The 22,506-nt window shown below is 42.0% G+C and overlaps 1 protein-coding gene across 5 annotated transcripts in view; it reads right to left on the reverse strand.

Moving 5' to 3' along the window:
• Positions 1-22,506, reverse strand: part of dnaaf9 (dynein axonemal assembly factor 9) — a 109,363-nt gene that overhangs the window by 22,195 nt on the left and 64,662 nt on the right. For 3 of the 5 annotated variants that reach the window (XM_055642897.1, XM_055642818.1, XM_055643049.1), the window contains 10 exons: positions 19,774-19,844; positions 18,299-18,349; positions 17,886-18,002; positions 17,034-17,121; positions 15,403-15,506; positions 14,500-14,646; positions 12,983-13,071; positions 9,105-9,206; positions 5,967-6,084; positions 793-881 (listed from right to left, as the gene is read on the reverse strand). In XM_055642897.1, the coding sequence (XP_055498872.1) occupies positions 793-881; positions 5,967-6,084; positions 9,105-9,206; positions 12,983-13,071; positions 14,500-14,646; positions 15,403-15,506; positions 17,034-17,121; positions 17,886-18,002; positions 18,299-18,349; positions 19,774-19,844 (976 nt within the window). The remainder of the gene's footprint in view (positions 1-792; positions 882-5,966; positions 6,085-9,104; positions 9,207-12,982; positions 13,072-14,499; positions 14,647-15,402; positions 15,507-17,033; positions 17,122-17,885; positions 18,003-18,298; positions 18,350-19,773; positions 19,845-22,506) is intronic. The other 2 variants (XM_055643124.1, XM_055642970.1) reach the window with 1 other exon arrangement.

Raw genomic sequence — 22,506 nt, forward strand, 5'->3', positions numbered from 1 at the left:
ATGAACAGGCCCTTCATACGTGAGGCCAAGACTATCTCTTAACTGCCTGCACATAATCTATATCCCTGCGTATCCATATGCCTACCCAGGTCTCTTAAACGCCACTATCGTATTTCCTTCAACCACAACCCTGGGTAGCATGATCCAGGCATTCACCTCCTTCTGTGTAAAAAACTTGTCCTGTACATCTCCTTTAAACTTTGCCCCTCAAACCATAAAGCAGTGCACTCTAGTATTTGATTTTTTCCACCTTGGGAAAAAGATTATGCCTCTATCTATGCTTCTCATAATTTTATATATCTCTCTGTTCTTCCACAACCTCCAGCATTCTTGAGAAAACAATCCAGGTCTGTCCAACCTTTCCCTGTAAGTAATATCCTCCATTCCAGTCAACTTTATGGTTAAACCTTCTCTGCGCCCTTTCCAAAGCCTCCACGTCCTTCCTGTAATGAAACGACCAGAACTGCATGCAATACTTCAAATGCGGCCTAACCAAAGTCCTATAAAGCTGCCTAATCCACTGTTACTCCAGCATTTTGTGTCTTTTATTTTGTAAACCAGCATCTGCAGCTCCTTGTGTCGATATTAAATATTAATTCACTAGTTTTAGTGTAATACGTGAAATGAAGGTAAAAATTGTGCGTACCCCGATGATTATTGCCGCAGAGCAGTGCCTGAGGAAGGCTTATGACCATGAAACTTTCTCATGTGCATTTTTGTTAAAAAAGATTATGAAAAGTAGTTTAAATCGTAAACTTAAAAAAATTGCAACTAATCATTTAATTTGCTGACCTTCCATGCTCTTGAGTCAGATTAACAATGTAGGTACACAGTTCTTCTTTGTAACTGCCAGGTAGACCCGCAACAATAGTGATCACCATCTGCAACAAATGCAGAAGAAATAAATACATTTATGTGAAACAGGTTGAACAAATATTGTTTAATTGGAAAATAAAATATTAGTTTAAAGTAAATGAAACAAGATACAGCATTTCGGGTAACGGAAATATGCCTTTTGGAAATTCACAAATTACCACCAAATGAAAGGCCCAGATGATGGAAATCTTCCAATTACTCAGGTAAACCCAGTTCCAACAACACCTCAAAATGTTCAAAACAATTTTCAAAACATGGCTGCAGGGTGCACCATCCAAAAAACATACTGCAGTTAGCTGCCTTGAGCACTCCAACAAAATCTCCCTTATCTGTAACCCCATCATCAACTCTATGGCAACTCCCCAAATTTGTGAATAATCCTAATTTGGAAATATATCTGCATGCTTTCAAAGTGCTGATTCTAAGGTCTGGAACTCCTTACCCAACAATACTTTAAGAAAGGAAGCAGGGATAAGCCAGGTAACTACAGGCATCAGTGGTAAGACGTTTTAGAGAAAATTCCAAGAGCTAGGATTTATGTTCATTTAGAATAACTAGGAATGATCAGGATAGTCAACATTCCTCACTAAGTGTTTTGCGGAGATAACAAGAGAGATTGATGGTTAATGTTGTCGATATGCCTGTCATAAGGCATTCAATGAGATAGATTGGCTATTTCAGAAGGTTAAGAAGACACATGGGATCCAAGCCAAGTTGGCTAATTGGATCCAAAATCTGCCATCCACCGGGTGGCGCCGTCAGCCTCGCCAATGGTCTGTCTGTCTTTTTTTGTTATTTTTAGTATGTTTTAAAAGTTTGTGTTAATTTTCTCTGGTTTGTATTATGTGGGGGGTGGGGAGGGGTGTCGGGGGAAACTTTTTTCCAATTTCTTACCTTGCACGAGATGCGATTGTTTTCTGGATTGTATCTCTGGTCGCTCTGCGGCCTAACATCATGGAGCTGGCAGCCTTGCTCGAGACTGATTTTGAGTCCCACTGCGGGACCGTGGACTTACCATCGGAGCCTGCGATCCCTTGCAACATCAATGCAACATCCCTTTCAACATCAATGAGCTTGCAGCCTCGGGTAGAGACTGATGTCGGGAAGCTCCAAAGTTGCAGGAGGTTCGACTAGCCCCGACCCGGGGTCCGTTCGCCCGGCGCGGGGAGCTGAGATCTCCCCGATACAGGAGCTTGATCTCCCCGATACGGAGGGCTCGACCGCCAGCTACGGGAGCCAAAATCGGCCCGTCAACAGAAGGCTCGAGGCCCCCGACCGCGGGAGGACAAAGAAGGGAAGAGATTGAATTTTTTTTTTCACCTTCCATCACAGTGAGGAATGTGGATGAGTCACTCTGGTGGATGTTTATGTAAAAAGTATTTTGTGTGTTTTGTTGCTTTTTATTGACTGTATGATTATGAAAATTGAACAAAATAATCGAAGTGCCTGCTCACCAGTGTCCTGTAGATAATTGTGTGGAATAAGAAACATTTATGATTATAAATGCTCTTGCCTCTCTGATGCATTGATATTGTTTCTCTACAGTGCAGAAACAGGCTCTTCGGCCTTCCATGTTCATGCTTAATTTTTTTTTTGCCATTTTCTGTATTAGTTACTTACTCACAATAGGACAACAACCTTATGTGCGAAAGACTTCTGACAGACATCCACTATAAACCCACTGACTCCCATGACTATCTGGGCTACACTTCTTCCCACCCTGCTTCCTGTAAGGACTCCATCCCCTACTCCCAATTCCTCCATCTACGCCGCATCTGCTCCACAGATGAGACGTTCCACACCAGGACATCTGAAATGCCCTCATTATTCAGGGAACGGGGGTTCCCCTCCTCCACCATAGATGAGGCTCGCACCAGGGTCTCTTCCATACCCCGCAACACTGCTCTCTCCCCATCCCCCCACTCGCAACAAGGGCAGAATCCCCCTAGTCCTCACCTTTCACCCCACCAGCCTTCACATACAAAAAGTAATCCTCCGTCAGTTTCGCCACCTCCAATGTGACCCCACCACTCGCCACATCTTCCCATCTCCCCCCATATCTGCCTTCCGCAAAGACCACTCTCTCCATAACTCCCTTGTCATTTCTTCCCTTCCCTCTTGTACCACCTCCTCCCCGGGCACTTTCCCTTGTAACCGCAAGAGATGCAACACTTGTCCCTTTACCTCCCCCCTTGACTCCGTTCAAGGGCCCAAGCAGTCGTTCCAGGTGCGACAGAGGTTTACCTGCGTCTCCTCCAACCTCATATATTGCATCCGCTGCTCTAGATGTCAGCAGATCTATATCGGTGAGACCAAGCAGAGGTTGGGCGATCGTTTCGCCGAACACCTCCGCTCGGTCCGCAATAACCAAGCTGACCTCCCGGTGGCTCAGCACTTCACCTCCCCCTCCCACTCCGTCCTCTCTGTCCTGGGAAATTGGAGGAACAGCACCTCATATTCCGCTTGGGGAGTCTGCATCCTGGGGGCATGAACATCGAATTCTCCCAATTTTGTTAGTCCTTGCTATCTCCTCCCCTTCCTCAGTCCCCCTGCTGTCTCCTCCCATCCCCCAGCCTTCGGGCTCCTCCTCCTTTTTCGTTTCTTGGCCCCGCCCCTCCCCCCACCCCCGATCAGTCTGAAGAAGGGTTTCGGCCCGAAACGTTGCCTATTTCCTTCGCTCCATAGATGCTGCTGCACCCGCTGAGTTTCTCCAGCTTTTTTGTGTACCTTTGATTTTCCAGCATCTGCAGTTCCTTCTTAAAAACCTTATGTGCATTGCTGTTTGTGTCTGTCAAAATGCCTCTTAAATTTAGAAATTATCTCCACTCCAACACCTCCTCTGGCATTGTATTCCCGATGTAAATCACTCTCTAACATATTGTAACATCCCAATTTGTATATTCAATTCCCTGACTGATGCAGACCAGTGGGCCAAAAGCTTTTAAGTCAATAAGGTGGTGAAGAAGATATATAGCATGCCAACCTTCACAGATCAGGGCATAGCACTAAAGATGAAACATTCTATTGTAACTGTACAAAGTATTGGTTTAGCTGCATGGAATGTTGTGTGAATTTCTGATCGCCAAACTATTGCACTGGAGAGAATTCAAAGGTTATTCACCAGGATGTTGCTAGAATCAAAGACTTTAGATATGGAGAGTGACTGGATAGGCTGGGCTTCTTTTTCCTGGAGCAAAGAAGGCTGAAGGGACCAATTGAAGTACATAAGATTATGAGAGTCATAAATAAAATAGGTAGTCAAAATCTTTTTTTCTCCATGGCAAGGATATCAAACAAAGGATGACATAGGTTAATGTGAGAGTTAGGAGTTTTAAAGGAGGGTTCAGTTTTTTTTACAAAGTGTAGGCTACATTTGCAATAGAGATAATTGCCATGTTTAAGAGGCATTTTGACAGACACTTAAATATTAAGGCACAGAAGAATGTTATCCTAATGCTAGTAAAATGGATTAAAATGGCAAAAAACTCAACCTGAATTTGGTGGGCCAAAGAGCAAGTTTCTATGCTGTCGAAAACAGCATCAGAGAAGTAAGAGCATTTATAATAATACATTATTTTTGAATCCTTAGAATTGTGTGTATGTGTCAGTTGTACGTTTCTCACAGATATCTGGCAGAGGAGTCTGAAGTGCATAACCACTTACATGAACAAATTAATTAATTTTATCCCAGCCATAAATACAAAAAATAGACAATTCTTATAATATGAACAGGATACAGGTAGTGGCTGCAAAATATATCTAAAAGGTCATTGTGTGAAAAAAAGAAAGAGTTAACATTTTATTGTGATGATGAGTTCTGATGAAGGGTCGTTGGCCTGAAATGTTATCGATCTTTCTCCACAGAACCATGCTACATCCGCTGATTATTTGCACATCTGTTGGTCTGGTGATTTTCAAGGCATAATTATATTCATATTTTCCTGGCACTCAAATAATATCTTGACAGTAACATTCAATACATCTTTCAACATAAAAAATGAAATGCTGGAAATGTTCAGCGGGTCCATTAGAACCAGAAGCGAAATGCTTTACGTTACATGTTACTTTCTATTCTGAATTTTCAGTACAGCAATTTTTTTTCACTTTTGTATCTTTCAATCTACTGTGAAATATTAATATAAATATGTAGATGGATAGAAATAATTAAAGATGTAATAAAATATGGATTATTTCAATACTTTACGTGAGCACTGTACCTTTCCTGTCCTAACACAAAGTGAGTATAAGCATTCATAGTCAATCATAGAACAAGGAAACAGGTCCTCCGGCCCATGCTGACCAAGATGCCCCATCTACACAAGTTCCACCTGCCAGCATTTGACCTATCTATATAATTAAAAGTCTCATCTTGACCACTTCCTGTTTGCACTGCATATTGGTTTTAGAAAAAACGTTACCACTTACGGCTGTGATTTTTGACTATCTTAGAGTCCCCTTCTGCTGTGCAGGACAAGAGGATTTTTCCCATCGTTTAAAAATTTAGTGTTTAAAAAATGCCGAGATTCTTTCTCCTGTCAATCACCGCCATGAAGGCCAGGCCCCTTCTGGTGGGAGGGGGTGGAGGGACTATAAAACCCAGAAGTGTGGGCGTGGCTCAGTCACTGCAAGATGGGGTAGAGAGAGGTCACCTTGGTGGCCTTGCACCCTGCTTGAAATGGTAGGAAACTTCATTTGAATTTGGTGGCCTGCACTCTGCTTGAAATAGAATTTCAAGGAATAGCCGTGAGTCAACTGCCAGCCCACCAGCCGTGAATGAGTGAGCTGCCAGCACACCAGGCTTGAGTGACTGAGCTGCCAGCCCAAGAATCCCTTCGGCCCACAACATCCATACTGCATATTGGAATTGGTGGAGAGGTGGAACATTGCGTTTAGGGGACCAGCCCTCCCGTATGAACATGGGACCCAACAGGCCCCACTTGGTCTAGTATCCCTCTAAACCTTTCCTATCTATGCATCTGTCCAATTGCCTTTGTTTCATGTCTTAACAATTCACAAACAATTTCCTGATAATAATGAAAAGCTAAGTAACATTTTAATTGTACTGAAGGACTAAAAAAGTGCTTCATTACCTTATTCTGATCATCACTCTCTGAAGAGAACGAACTTGGTTGCTGTAATAATATGGGTAGATCAGAACTTCTGACTGGCTCGTGGCTCATGCTACTCACGGCAAAATGTTGTACAAACCTGTAAACAAGGGATAAGACACATCTAGTTTCCAATGTTGGTCCAAAGTGTCGGGTAAAACTGAACCAAGATTATCTAGCTATTCCTTATACAATCATGACTGTACACCCAAATTCAGCTCTAACTTAATCTACAAGTTTGCAGATAACATAATTATGGTGTACCGAATCACGAATAATAATGGGATGGAAAACTGGCAGGAGATAAGGAACTGACGAATATGGTATCAGGAAAAAAAATCTCTCCCTCAATGTCAGGAAGGAAATAGTTATCAACTTCCATGCGCCCATCAGCATCAATGATTTTTAGTAAATTCCATTTTTGAAACTTTACTAACATTTAGCTCGGAACTTACAGAAAGAGTACGTGAATTTATTTGGAGTCTAATTAGTCTTAATTCAGTTTATTATTGTCATGTTATCAGGAACAGTGAAAAGCTTTGTTTGACTGTACCAACTGCATTAACGCGACAGCCAAGAAGGCACACCAATCCCTTTACTTCCTGAGGAGACAGAAAATTCAGCATGTCTCCAATAACTCTTACAAACTTCTACAGATGCACCATTGAAAGCATACTGATGGGTCACATCAGTCTGGTTTGGGAACATGTCTACCCAAGGTTGCAGGAAATTGCAGAGTTGTAGATGTAACCCAGTCCATCACTCAGACCAGACTTTCTACCATTGACTCCGTCTACACTTCACGCCTCCTCTGAAAAGCAGCCAATATACTCAACACGTCCCACTCAATCATTCCTTCGTCTTCCTGCTTGAAAGTGTGCAGGACCAGACTAGGGAGAAGCTTCTTCCCCATAGTTATTAGACTTCTTAACTGTCATTACATGAATTAGGGTATTGTCCAATTCACCTCTACTCCAATGTGGACATTGGATTTTGTCTATGGAACTGATGTGCGACAATGCTGAGAACTATATTCTACACTCTCTATCTTCCCCTTTGCTCTATCTTTTAAACGAGTTTGATCAGATTCTATTCATGTATGCTATATCTGATCTGTTTGGATAACATGCCAAACATAGCTTTTCACTGTACCTCGTGACAATAATAAACAAATTAACGTAAATCTTTATGGATTAGATTACAAATAAATTCACATACACTTTCCGTACGTTCCGAGTTAAATGCGAGTTAAGCTTCAAAAATGGAAGTAACTTTAGAAATATCACTCAAACGTTTGTGTACAATTACTATATTTGCATTGTACAGGTGCACAACCTTTTATCCGAAATTCCAAATAACGAAAAGCTCCAAATACCGGACATTTTTTCGGTCCTTGAAGAAAGGTCCTTGAAGACGTTCACCGAGGGCGGCCCGCAGAGGTGACAGTGGAACCTCCGGTCGGTCCTCGAAGAAAGGGGAACTAAATCCCCATTCATAAAAGAGAAGGTGAGGGTATATTGCGCGGGAGGGTTAATAATTGACAATCTGCTGCTGCCTGCCAGCTGAGTTAAAAGGTTCCCACGGTAGACTCACGATATACAATGTATCGTGAGTCTACCGTGGGAACGTTTTAACTCAGCGGGCAGGCAGCAGCAGATTGTCGCCCCCTTCAGTTTCACCCCACCTGCACCCCTCTGCTTCCCGGCCATTTTGTGTGACCCCTTCCCTCCCCTCTCCAGCTCCCCGCCCATTGCACCGGTGCGGGGGCTTTGCACTGTCTTCACGTCGGCGATGCCAGCAGGTCAGTGCCAGTCACCGGAGACGTCAGGACCAACAGGACACCGACCCCCAGGCCCACTGCAAGCACGGCGATCCCAGAGACCCACAGCCAGCAGCAACTCTAGCCCAGCCCCGTTCCAACTCCAGAGGAACCCGGGTTGCGGATGAGGGGGCGCAGCTCGGGCTGTGGGCGAACTGCCACGTCGCCGTAGCGGCCCATCAGGGAGCGGGTTCCTCTGGAGTTGGAGGGGGAGGGGGGTATTGTGCTGTTTGATCGCCCCCTGCTATCCCAGGGACAGGGAGACACAGCGGCTTTTGAGAATGGTGGGCAATCATTTCCAAAGTTCTGCCCACACAGTCAGTACACCTCTCCTACACTTGTCTCCCGCACTAAGATCATCTCGCAGAGAATGATCCCAGCCTAACCCTCCCTATTCTCTCCTATTCTGCAAGAAAAAACTACATTGAAGACTCAAACTCATGATCGAGTAACTGCCGGGATCGAGGCGCAAACTCGCGACCTTGCGGATATGAGCCGAGCACTCTACCACTGAGCCAGCCGTTAAAATTTACGCTAAAAATCTTCCATTCTGAAAGCGGAAAAATTCCGAATTACGAAAAGTGTCTGGTCCCAAGGCTTTCGGATAAAAGGTTGTGCACCTGTACTAGAAAAGGAGATAGATATATTTCTGGTTGTGCAGCAGTTTAAGAGTATGGGAAGATAGCAGGAATATAATTTTAAGTTAGATCATCAATATTAATCGGATTCAATTGTAAAGCAGACTTGCAAAATTAGAGCACAGTGCTCAAAATTAGAGCACATGGTATTGGAGGTAGGGTATTGACATGGATATAGAACTGGTTGGCATACAGGAAACAAAGAGTAGGAATTTATGGGACTTTTCAGAATGGCAGGCAGTGACAAGTGGGGTACCGCAAGGCTCGGTGCTGGGACCCCAGTTATTTACAATATATATCAACGATTTAGACGAGGGAATTAAATGTGGCATCTCCAAGTTTGCGGATGATACAAAGCTGCGTGGCAGTGTGAGCTGTGAGGAGGATGCTATGCAGCTGCAGGGTGACTTGGATAGGTTGATTGAGTGGGCAGATGCATGGCAGGAGCAGTATGATGTGGATGAATGTAAGGTTATCTACTCTGGTGCCAAGACCAGGAAGGCAGATTATTATCTGAATGATTATTTTAGTTGCAAGAAAAATATCATGGGCAGGGAATTTTGATCAAAGAAATTAAATTTAAGACCCAAGTAGAAAAAAAAAGGTTAATGATAAGATGAAAAGAGAAACATCACTGTTAGCAAAACTCAATAGTATACTTACACATCAAGTCCTAGTATATCAGCACTGAATTGTTTTAAACGGCTCCTTTCTTCATTTCTTGTTCTAGATTGGACTTCGAAAACCTTTTCTAAGTTGCAATGTCTGATAGTGAAGAAAGAACAACACCCTATTGAATGCAAGGGCTATACTGACAAAGTTGCAATTTACAATTGAAGTATAAAGACCAGAAATAATAGGACATTTAATGCCAATGTATCACATTAGTAAATTTAAACTATGCGTAAAACAAAATTATTACATTTTAGGCAAAGTCATTATGCCTAATCTTTTGCTGGTAACGTCATAAAGAACTGCCAACATCATCAAAGACCCACACCATCCTGGCCATACACTCATTTCACCCCTGCCATCGGGAAGAAGGTACAGGAGCCTGAAAACTGTAACGTCCAGGTTCTGGAACAGCTTCTTCCCTTCAGCCATCAGGTTATTAAATACGACAACAAATAAGCTCTGAACTACAACAAACTATTATTATTATTGCACTATATCTGTTTATTTATTGAGTATGTGTGTATGTGTATATATACACACTGAACTTTTTTCTCCCGTTATGTACTATGTTTACATATTCAGTTGTGCTGCATCAATCAAGAATTTCATTGTCCTATCTGGGACATTCTTGACTCTTGATTTTTTGCCACAGACAGCCAGCGTATATAGAGCTATCCAATAAATGTGAATGGGACCTTGATAAAGAGGGCCAATGGAGGAGAGCACTTTAAAAAAATATACATTTGACAATAGTTGGATTTAATAGTTTTAGGTAAGGATGTTTTTAAATACATTTACACTATATTTTATTTTTTATAATTAATATAATCCAATGCAGAGTGGTTCAGCACAGGATGCACTCAGCCCTTTCTCTGTAGTCTGTAAAGTTTTCTGTATCATATATTCATCCAATTCCCTCTTTGAGGAAGCACAAAACTTGCCTTCACTACACCTGAAGGAAAGGAATCCAGAGTCCAACTACATACTGTATAAATAAGTTTTATATTCCCATGTATTTGATACCTGTGGTCTCCATCCCTATTTCCCACATTTTCATGTTATTCATTGCCATGCACGCCAGAAATTGAAGGTTACTATTTTGTTGTTTCCAGATCAAAAATGTATATTTTACAGTGAAATTTTCAGAGATCAAGTTATTTATGTCCTGTGGTCTTAAAATCAAAGGCAAAGCATTAACTGCTGATAAACAGCAAAATATGTGATTGCATATGTTCAGGATTAAGACGTTCATTCTACAGGATAGCAATACAGTGTGGTTATTGTTTATTCAGCAGATCCCCCTTTGGCAATACAATCAAGACCAACTCATACAACCCAAGAGCACACATGCAACAATACTTACCAGTTCAATAAACAGTAAAGATTTACCTTTATCACAAACAGTTCCATGCAGCAATCCAAACAGCTGGCCTTGGCATCTCCACAAAGATTTCCTGAAATTGTCCTTGGGACAATTCATACTCCAGTCCTCTCTGCCGCAGCCATCGGCAAAGCAGAGAGAGCCGTGGGTGCAACTGTAATCGGGCAGTGGATTCTGAGGCCCAACCAGGTTGCTGAGATGGCCTTTTACACTGCAGCAGCAAAGGCCAATAAACTCTTCCAAATGTCCAGTATCAGAAATATTTTAAAACACTTTGAAAGAAACATTACCTTGCATTAAACGTTATTCCCTTATCATGTATCTGTGCAATGTAAATGGATCAACTGTAATCATGTATTGTCTTCCTGCTGACCGGTTAGCACTCAACAAAAGCTTTTCACTGTACCTCGGTACACGTGGCAATAAACTAAACTGAAAAGGTATAGAAATGTGAAAACACGCACCTTCAGATTCAGGGACGATTTCTTCCCAGCTGTTATATGGCAACTGAACCACCCTACCTCAACCAGGGAGCAGTGCTGAACAACTATCTACCTCATCGGGGACCCTTGGACTATCCTGGATCAGACTTTACTGCCTCTACCTTATTCCCTTATCATGTATATGTGTACAGTGAACGGCTCGATTGTAATCATGTATTGTCTTTCTGCTGAATGGATAGCACATAACAAAAACTATTCACTGTACCTCAGTAAACATGACAATAAACTAAATTAAACTAAAAATAATTAAAAATAAAATTGTCTTAAAAATGTTTAAATAATAAAAATTAAATTGAGCATAGAAGTTGGGAAGTCATGTTGCAGTTGTATGAGAAGTTGGTGAGGCCGCATTTAACGTATTGTGTTCTGTTCTGGGCACCATGTTATAGGAAAGATGTTGTCAAGATGGAAAGGTTACTGAAAACATTTATGAGGATGTCTGAGCTAAAGGGATAGGCTGAGTAGACGGGGACTCTATTCCTTGGTGCGCAGGAGGATGTCGGGTGATCTTATAGGTGCATAAAATCATGAGGAATAGATCTGGTAGATGCACAGAATTTCTTGCCCAGAGAAGGCGAATCAAGGACAAGTGGACATAGGGTAATGGGGAAAATATTTAATAGGAATCTGTTGGGAACCTTTTTCACACAAAGGGTGGTGGGGTATGGAGCAATCTGCCAGAGGAGGTAGTTGGGGCAGGGACTATCCCAACATTTAAGAAACAGTTAGACAGGTACATTGACGGAACAGGTTTGGAGGGATACGGGCCAAACGCGGACAGATGGAACTAGTGTAGCTGGGACATGTTGGCCGGTGTGGAAAAGTTGGGCCGAAGGGCCTATTTCCATTCGGTTTCACTCTATGACTCTCTAAATTGAAAATTATTAACTTTTCAATCCAGCCCATTGATCCCATTCAAACTAATGCATCCCATTCAAATGCCAACCATGGCTGAAGTAAAGTTGAGGGGCCTGATATTAAGTGTATTCAATTCCTTAACATGAGGGATCATGCTCCAAACACTCCACCCCTAAACATTGTGCTGAGTCCAACCTGTGAACCGTTTGTCATAAAAAAAAACATTCAAAGCTTTGAGCGATCGTTCACTTTAAACCAAAGGACTGTTCAGTATGAAGGTGCTCAGTAAAACGATCACCGAGCCTGCGCTTGGTCTCGAACACCTCCGCTCAGTTCGTCTAAACCTACCTGATCTCCTGAATCTGCTGTTCCAGGTGTGGGCTCCTGTATATCGGCGAGACCATGCGCAGGCTCGGTGATCGTATCGCTGAACATCTCCGCTCAGTGCGCCTAAACCTACCAGATCTCCCGGTTGCTCAACAATGTGCCCTCCCATTCGCACATTGACCTTTCTGTTCTGGGCCTCCTCCATTATCAGAGTGAGCCCCAGCGGAAATTGGTGGAACAGCACCTCATATTTTGCTTGGGCAGCTTACACCCCAGCGGTATGAACATTGACTTCTCTAACTTCAATTAGCCTTGCTTTCTCTCTCTCTCTCTCTCCATCCCCTCCTCCTTCCCAGATCTCCTACCAGTCTTACTGTCTCTGACTACATTTTAACTCAGTACCGCCCACTCCCCTGACATCAGTCTGAAGAAGAGTCTCAACCCAAAACGTCACCCGTTCCTTCTCTCCAGAGATACTGTCTGTCCCGCTGAGTTACTCCAGTATTTTGTGTCCACCTTCGATTTAAACCTGCATCTGCAGTTGTTTCCTGAATTTTGTTCAGTACAATGCAGAGTCATGATTTATTTAACATGTGCCTCTGGTTAAACAAATTAAAAGTTTGGGACAATACTTATAATCAGCTAGAAAACCCCATCACATATTGAAAGATGCAAATGAAAATATAAGCAAAAATGTTAGTTTGTATTACATTTCCAACATCTGCAGTTCTTTCGTAAACAGTTTGTATTACACATTTAGTTTTACTCTAATTTCTGATATGTACGATAAATCTTACAATTGTTTCTGTTCCTCTGATAATTGCTCTCTCTGACAGATCTTTAGTGCAATCCCAGATTTTCCCATCTTCTGCCATGTCGACATCACCTGCAAATGTGTATAAAGACCAATTTTAAGCCTAATGTATTGGAAAAAGTAGAGATTTCAGCCCAATGTCCAATGTATCAGGCCAATGAGAATTAGATAGTTCGATATCAATAGCCGCTCAGATGAACAATTATCAGACTTGGTTGTGGACATAATTTGGGTCAAAAGCATCCCGATTGATTGACTTTCAAGTGTCAACTGTGATTTAAAATAGACCCTTTTGATCAAGATTTTGACTTGCTCTGAGAAACAAATAGGTTCCCATTAAATTATGGCAGCTGAGTTCTGGGCCCATAATTCAAATATCCCCCCAGCGAGACTAGTGATTCTCACCTGTCTATCCCCCAACAATGGCCTCAATCTGACTTCAACACTCTCACCCCAGGCCCTAACCATTCATTCCCAACATTCTCTCCAGGCTCCGATCACCCTAATCCCCCTCCACTATCTTCCAAAATATTGCACGAGAAAGTCAAGAGTGTTTTTATTGTCATATGTCCAAAAACAGAATAATGAAATTTTTACTTGCAGCAGAACAACAGATACATAAACAAGAACAGACATGACTTTAAAGCTGGCTGAACTACACATGAAAAGCTCAGTTAGGTTTACTGAATGCAGATACTTATCACAACGTTTAGCCGGTATTACCGCAATTTTTAAGAAACATTTAGATGGGCACATGCATAGGAGAAGTTTAGAGGGATATGGGCCAAACGCAGGCAGGTGAGATAAAGTAGATGAGATATGATGGTCAGTGTGGGCAAGAAGGGACGGACAAGATGGACACGTGAAGTAAAGACATCGCTACCGAGGGAAGATACGCAGGAGAACCCAGTTTGGCAGGACAGCCGTGAAGGAGGGGGAAGAGCAACCAGGACTCGGCGTGGTGGACCCACTGTGAGGGGGTGGGGGACGGTAGAACATTGGAGAATGGGGACCTGGCGTGAGGGGACCGCAGTGAGGGAGGGGGAGGAACAATGGACAACCCGGCATGGGGGAACCGTCGCGAAGGAAGGAATAACAAAGGGGGGACAGGGGAAGAACAAAGGGGGAACTGTTTGGAGGGGGGGGGGGGGATTTGTAACTTTGTAAGCATCCTTCATAGGCGACTATTGCATTCCTTGGCAAGAATTTCACTGTGACTTGTCACATGTGACAATAAAGTTTTCATTCATTTAAAAATCCTTTGGATTTAAAAAAAAAATCTGTACATTCTCTGTAGCTGTAACATTATATCTTGTACTCTTATTATTTTCTCTTTTGCATGACCTGATGTATTAGTGTATGGTATGTTTGGCCAAGACAGCAGCAAAACAAAGTTTTTCACTACATCTCCGGTATATGTGACAATAAAAAATCACTACCATGTAATAACTGAAATTTATACCATTTTTATTTGAAAAAATAACTATAGCATGTTCTTACCTGGGCGTAAAATGATTTATAAATTCTCGAGCCTGGCATAAGTGCAAACATCAGGCAGTTCGATGTTGAGTGCAAATGAATGGGCAGATGGGGAAGCAATGTTTTCTTATATTCAATGATAAGGACTCCAACAACACCTGGAGAATTCTGAGGCACAAAAAAGTTCAAATTAAGCAGTTAGAATGAACTGCTCTAAGGCAAAACATTGATTTGTTTCAGAGTTTATTAAATAAATAATGTAATAAAGAATGAAATCCATGTCACTCTGAATGAAAGTATTAAAATATTTTTTTAATTAAAAAAAAAATCAAACAGCAAACGACTGGGCATGTAGTAGCATTTTTCTAATCCTTTTATTAAATATATCACATATAATTTATTGAAAATTGTTATAACTGTGATTGTTCAAGTTAAAACAATTCTAATCCTTTTATTAAATATATCACATACAATTTATTGAAAATTGTTATAACTGTGATTGTTCAAGTTAAAAATTGTCACCATTAATCTTCATTACCTGGCATTCCACTCTTATCCATAACCAAATGAAAGAACTACCAATCATTACTTCACAGAAAAATATAGAAATGCAACAGTTTCTCAGCATCACCCCTGAAAGGCCTGATTGTAACTTATAGACTGCAACCATCAGTCTTTGACATCACTATATGTGAAAATTGATCTCTCTCTCTCTCTCTCTCTCCACTGTATCAGTTCCCTCAATATCAGTAAAACTAATTAACTCCTATGGCATTCAAATTCCAAGTAATACAACTGCAGTCTCCTTCAAATCATTCATGTGAACCTACTCAGCTACTGGGGCCTGACTGCGCTAATAGCCTGCCATCTGTGCTAAACCTCCACTTTTTCCAGGGGCAAAAAAAGGCTAATGATGCCACTTACCCCATCATAATACTTTAGTGCAGCCATATGATTCTTTGAAATAGTCATGCTTCCAGAGCGAGGATGAATAAACAAGATGCCTTCAGAAAAGATGAAGAGTTTGCCTGAAATCAAGCAAAACATAAATTGTTGAAAGGTACTTGCCGTTCCATGACTTCTTTTCTCTTCTAATTAGTTTTCAGAAATTAGATTCACATTTTTTCTTGACACCTTAGACATTCCATTATCTGTTCACGTGTTATCAGACATTTTACATCAAACCACCAAGGGAAATATTTGTAATAGGTGTTCAAAGACAAGTTCAAAGGGTTTGAGGAGAGACCTGATTATGAGGCATCAGTAGGGTGAACAGTCAGAACCTTTTTTCCAGGTCGGAGAAGACCAGAGGGCATGCATAGCTTTAAGGAGAGAGGGAGAAACTTTAAAGGAAATGTGCAGGGCAGATTTTTTTTTACAGGTGGTAAGGTGCCTAGTATGGTTGCCAGGGTTGGTGATTGAGGCATTTAAGTGGATTTGGATGGATATGTAGGGAATGGAGAGATATGGATCACTTGCAGGCGGAAGGACCATGTTCAGCATGGACAATGTGGGCTGAATGGGCCTATTCCTGGTGCTGTACTGTTCGATGATGTCTGCCTTGGAGGGAAAGAAGAGGAAAGAGCAAAGAAGCTTTGGGTCAGAAATGTAGAACAGGGGTTTGGTATCCAAATGCACATTCTTCAATGGTAGGAGAGTAAAACCGCGCATCCACAAAGATGTAAAATAGGAGGACTGGAGAAGACGCAAGAAGGGTGAGGCAACAGTGGGAATAGGGCACAGCTGGAGAAGAAGCCAATGTACATCATCATGCACAAGGCCAACAGGAGAAATAATGGTGAGTTAGGATGAGGACAGCAAAATCTTTTAAAAACTGATGTTAATGTCACCAAGAAGAATGGATAGTTGTATATTAAAAACAGTCAAGACTGGAGGCAACAGGATTATCTGCTAATTATCATTGCCATCATATGGCATGGTCAGATGGAGACAGATAGGTAATTTATGCAGATAAGTTTTCATCTCGGTAGTCTTTGTGCCGAAAAAGTTAATTCTGTCCATTACATCCATTTGAGCAATTTGAGGGAAGCAATTCTATTATTTAGATTGTTATCACTCCTCATTTCCCTGCACACCTTACCCCTCTAATCCCCTTTAAAACTCCTGTATTTCACCTTAAACCCATACCTCTTATTTTTGAGACCTCCACCATGGGAAAAAGAACTTGATTATCTATCCCATTTAAGAACCTTTAACTGTAATGTAAGGTTTTACAATGTTCTTCTTTTATTCTCTTCCAAAATCTACCATGAACTAAAACTCATTGACCTTCCTTTATGTCTCCATCCCTGACCCTAGTGTTATTAAACCAAACTAAACACTTTTCAGTAATCAGTCATTTATTTGTTTCACTTTGTTTTTTGCTATGGCATGATTTACCACATGAAAGTTCTCGAACAGATAAGTTATACCCAGCAGGTCAGGCAATAGTGAAAGAAACAACAATGTGCCTGACCTGCTGGGCAACCAGTACTTTCTGTTTTCTTTCAGATTTCCAGCATTTGTAGTATTCTTAGACAAGTCAATTATGTTACCTTCTTCTGGTCTGGCAACTGAACTGCCAGAATAAATATATGCAGAGTCTCCACCTATAAGCAAGGTGCCAAGAAAATGTTCTTTCATCTGAAAATAATGAAAAGTTCAATACCTTCAAAATTATGCCAATGTCCCAGGTATCAAATCTGTGACAACTTTTCTAATATCCTATTTGAATTTATGTTGCATGCAAACAAAATATTATGTGGCAGTTTTTTAAATTAATTTTGTAATGAAAAATTGTAACAACCTTATCTGGTTAATTGGCTTGAAAGTTTACATTTTGCAAATGACTCGCTTACTGCCGACGAGCAGCGGGACCCGACTCGTCCGCCGCACTCAGATGACAGAGGAGGACCCGCCCCACAGGCCTATGGAGAAGCCAACGCACAGCGCGAAGTGGTCGAAGCCCCAGCGGTCAGGCCAGAGCCCCGAGGTCGAGTTGGGCCGAGGATGAGTTGGAGCCCCTGCGGACCAGGTCGGGTTGAAGCCTCAAGGTTGGGCAGAGGGAGAGGGCAGGTTGGAACCTCAAACGGAATCGGGCCGAGGACAGGGCATCGCGGATGTGCCGCATTGTCTAAAACAAAGGGGGATCGGGTGTGGGGAGGACGCCGGGAACAAAGAGGGATTGGGCATAGGGGGGCCCGCCGAGAACTATGGGTGACCTGGTGCGGGGGGGACAAAGAAGGGGTGAGTACTTTATGTAACTTTGTCGGCTCCTTTGTGGCGACTCTTTTGTGCACTTTGTATGCAAAAACAAAGAATTTCACTGCACCTGCTAGGTACAACTGATATTAAAGTATCATCATCATCATCATCATTATTATCAACTAGTACATTTTCTTTCTCACTTGATCAAATAAAATGTTATCTTTTGTCACGATTCTCTTCAGACTATTAAACGGTCTTCCGAACCCGGGTCTCTGCCACTGCGTCTCTGTGCCGCTCTGCTGTGCCACTGTGCCGCCCTAGGTATAGGGAAAGTATTACATCTCCTGTAGTTCCCCCCTGCTGTCATTGATGGACCCCTCCCTATATTCTGTGTCCCTTAAATTCTGCCTTCACTGTCCTCCCCCCAGATGGAACAAAAATAGAGTTCCCCTGGTCCCCACATTTCACCCCATTAGCCTGCACCTCATATAAATATCTCCATTAGTCCTGGTACATTTCACAATTAAAATCTGCAATATCTGTCACTGCAGCAAAAGGGATTTGAGGGATTTGTTTATAATTAACCACATGAAAACAAGTCCAAAAGATGTACCTTCAGTACTTGCTGCACCTCCTCTGAAAGTTTCACCTCAGCATCCTCAACCTGATAAAGAAAGACAATTTTAGTTATGAAATACCTCAATCTCATATATTTTCAGAAATTCTATTTTATCAAAATACTCCAGCTGACATTGAGAATATCTGTAAATTTGGTTAATAGTCTCCAACAACACTAAGTCAATTCCATTTCACATTCCACCTACATTGCCCTGAAGCATCAAATTAAAAAGGGACTAATGAGAGTTCTTACAGAAACCAGCTTAAATAGACCAGGAGCAGATATTCTGTGGTCTATGAGATATATTCTAGCTGCCAGAAGTTTTGGTATTGATATTGGTTTATTAATGTAAAATGTGAACAATTTTACATCAAATCAAACCATTCACGAGTCCAATCAAACAATACAATGAGACGACTGCATCGGTGCTACCTCCTGCAACCATGCAAAACTCACTGACTTCATCAATTTCAGGGCTAATTTCCATCATGCCCTCAAATTCACTTGGACCATCTCTGACATTACCCTACTGTTTCGAGATCTCAATGGCTCCATCACAGGAGATGGACGATCAACTGGCATCTATTACAACCCACTAACTCCCATTGCTATCTAGACTACACTTCTTCCCACCCTGCTTCCTGTAAAGACTCCATCCCCATCTCCCAATTTCTCTGTCTATGCCACATCTGCGCCCAGGATGAGGTTTTCCATACCAGGTCATCAGGGATGCCTGACCCTACACCTCCCCCCTCAACTCCGTCCAATGACCCCGACAGTCTTTTCAGGTGAGGCAAGGTTCACTTGCACCTCCTCCAACCTCATCTACTATATCCGCTGTTCCAGGTGTGGACTCCTGTATACCGCCGAGACCAAGTACAGGCTCGGCGATAGTTTTGCTAAACACCTCTGATCGGTCTGCCTAAACCTACCTGATCTCCCGGTTTCTCAACACTTTAACTCCCCCTCCCATTCCACACTGACCTTTCTGTCCTGGGCCTCCTCCATTGTCAGAGTGAGGACAAATTGGAATAACAGCACCTCATATTTTGCTTGGGTAGCTTGCACCCCAGCGGCATGAACATTGACTTCTCTAACTTCAAGTAGCCCTTGCTTTCCCCTCCCCTTCCCAGTTCTCCTACCAGTCTCACTGTCTCCGACTACATTTTATCTCTGTACCGCCCACTCCCCCGCATCAGTCTGAAATGTCTCGACCTGAAACGTCACCCATTCCTTCTCTTCAGAGATGCTGCCTGTCCCGCTGAGTTTCTCCAGCATTTTATGTCTACCATCTATATAAAGAGTACAACACATAATGCAAATAAAAAATAAACAGAGAAAAGGAAAATATTGTGTTACAACTATAAACAAATGCCGATATAGGGCCATAATGAGATAGTTTTACAATCACAAGTATGAACAGGAGGATTTTATCAAAGAAAAATTGGAAATTATTGGTGTACACTTACCATCCAAGAAACATATCGAGGCACAATTGCTGAGAGAATCATGTAGTTGCTGTCTGTAGACATAGTACCATCTACAGGGAACAAAGTGGAACAACAGTTTATTATTTTCTCAAATTTCTTCATCAGCGAAGGCACAGCATATAGAATTATAGGAACATTGAGAGTTTGGATACAGTATATCTGCAATAATGCATGGTTGCATTCCTAAGAAACCTCACATTATAGAAAATCGTATTGTTGAAACAACATATGTCAATGGGGAAAAAGGGGAGGTGAGGATCTCGAGAGTTTTAGACGCAATGACAAAGCTTGTTTTTCCCCCTGCAGGATATTGCAAAATAAAGGTCTTTTTATTTTGTTATTGCGAGCTAAAAATATTGAAGGTCATATTTTTTGTTTGTTTAACAGAGTATTATTGTGCAAGGATCAATGGAAGTGACTGCTTATTAATTTCAATGACCACCTGCAGTGAAACTAACAGTCTTTGTTCTGAAGAGACAATGGTATTTGATTACTACAGGGAGGTTACATGGAAACACTATTTTCCCCAGACAGTTTTTTTCCAAAACAATATTTTTCTGCTTGTCAATTTCCAAAGTAACCTTTAAGTATTCATAATTTCCCAATCAAAATTACATTATAACCAATGTGACTCACATAATACACATCACGTTATATTCAATTCACCTTATGGAAGCACATGTTTTAGCAGAACTACCTGTGCATAAATGGCTTCTAACCAGAAAGCATAGAATAGCAGTGGATATTGCAGAGGTTAGTAAAGGTAGGAACCATTTCTCTTTTTGACCAAATTCATAACTGGGACTTGAGTATCATGAACATAGAAACATAGAAAATAGGTGCAGGAGTAGGCCATTCGGCCCTTCGAGCCTGCACCGCCATTCAATTTGATCATGGCTGATCATCCAACTCAGTATCCTGTACCTGCCTTCTCTCCATACCCCCTGATCCCTTTAGCCACAAGGGCCACATATAACTCCCTCTTAAATATAGCCAATGAACTGGCCTCAACTTCTCTGTGGCAGAGAATTCCAGAGATTCACCACTCTCTGTGTGGAAAATGTTTTCCTCATCTCGGTCCTAAAAGTTTTCCCACTTATCCTTAAACTGTGACCCCTTGTTCTGGACTTCCCCAACATCGGGAACAATCTTCTTGCATCTAGCCTGTCCAACCCCTTAAGAATTTTGTAAGTTTCTATAAGATCCCCCCTCAAATAGTTTCTATAAGATCCCAACATATTTCAAATTTTATAGGTGACATGAAACCCCGAAATGTAGTGCCCATTAGGAAGATTAAAAATAAACCATACTATACATGAGTAAAATCAAGCCATGCACAAGTGCAACAGACAAAAATACCAGATGCAGAATATAGTGTTACAGCGTTATAGAGTGTTACAGTGAGAGACAGTTATGTACAATGAGGTATGTAGCCCTAACTTATGGGAGGACCGTTCAGTAATCTGATAATAGTGGGGAAGAAGCTGTTGGTATGTGCTTTCAAGTTTTTTTAAATCTTCGGCCTGATGGAAAAGGAGGGAATACCCAAGGTGAAAAATGGTTCTTTATTATGTTGGCAGCTTTTTAGACAGCATTAAGTACAGACGGAGTTGATGGGGGGGGTGTAGCTGGTTTGTGTGGGCTATATCCATAACTCTTGGTAATTTCTTGCAGTCTTGTGTACAGTAATTGCCAAATTAAGGTGTGATGCATCTCACAGGATACTTTATACGGTGCATCTGTAGATATTGGCAAGTCTTGGATTCATGCTCTCTCCCTCCTAACCCCATTCTCCTGCTTTCTCCCCATAACCCCCGAGACCCATACTAATCAAGAATCTATCTATCTCTGCTTTAAAAATATCCATTGACTTGGCCTCCACAGCCTTCTGTGGCAATATGATATAATTATTTGCTTATCATTTCTTATGGCTTTTTTCAGTATTCTCCTTTATTTCAGATTTGCAGCAAATGTATAGTTCCACTAGACCAAGTGGACCCGTTGGGGCCCCGTCCCCCAAATGGGGGGGGGGGGGGGTGTGTGGCATTGGCGTTCACCTCGAGGGGGGGAGGGGGCGGGGGTGGGGTGGGGTTGGGGGGGGGGGGGGGGTGGCGATGAGACCCCCCCCCCCGATCGGCCCTCTCCACTCCCTGCCTTGTGGCCAATCACCAGGATCGTGGGGCAGCAACCTCCCATTGTGATGTCATTGTGGCAGTCGGCAGCTTGAGAGCCCATGGTGATTGGTGCAGTGTGAGTGACATTGTAACATCATCACTGGAAACTCCTGGAAACAGGGCTGTCTGTGAAAAGGCGGTTTTGGCTTTTTATTTAAATTTTAATCATGAATAACTTTTGAAATATAGCATGAAATCTGAAGTGAACCTGATTACGGCATGGAGGGGAATCAGAAGTTGAGGAGCAGCCCCTTCAGATATTAATAGTGGCAGCAACCTCGTTACCATTGGCAACGTCCCATTGTGATGTCATTTGTAAATGAGATCCATTGTGATTGGACGTCTGGGAGATGGCATTGTGACACATCACTGGAAGGTGCTGCAAGACTCTGACACTGAAAAGCATTTTTTTTTTTTGCAAGTTTGGCTTTTTTTTAAACTTTAATCATGAATAACTTTTGAAATATAGCTGTTTGGAATGTTATGTTATATTTATACATGTTGGTGAGGCCACATTTGGAGTATTGTGTTAAGTTTT

Source organism: Leucoraja erinacea, chromosome 1 (genome assembly GCF_028641065.1).
Source record: "Leucoraja erinacea ecotype New England chromosome 1, Leri_hhj_1, whole genome shotgun sequence".
In the NCBI taxonomy this organism is placed as follows: Eukaryota; Metazoa; Chordata; class Chondrichthyes; order Rajiformes; family Rajidae; genus Leucoraja; species Leucoraja erinaceus.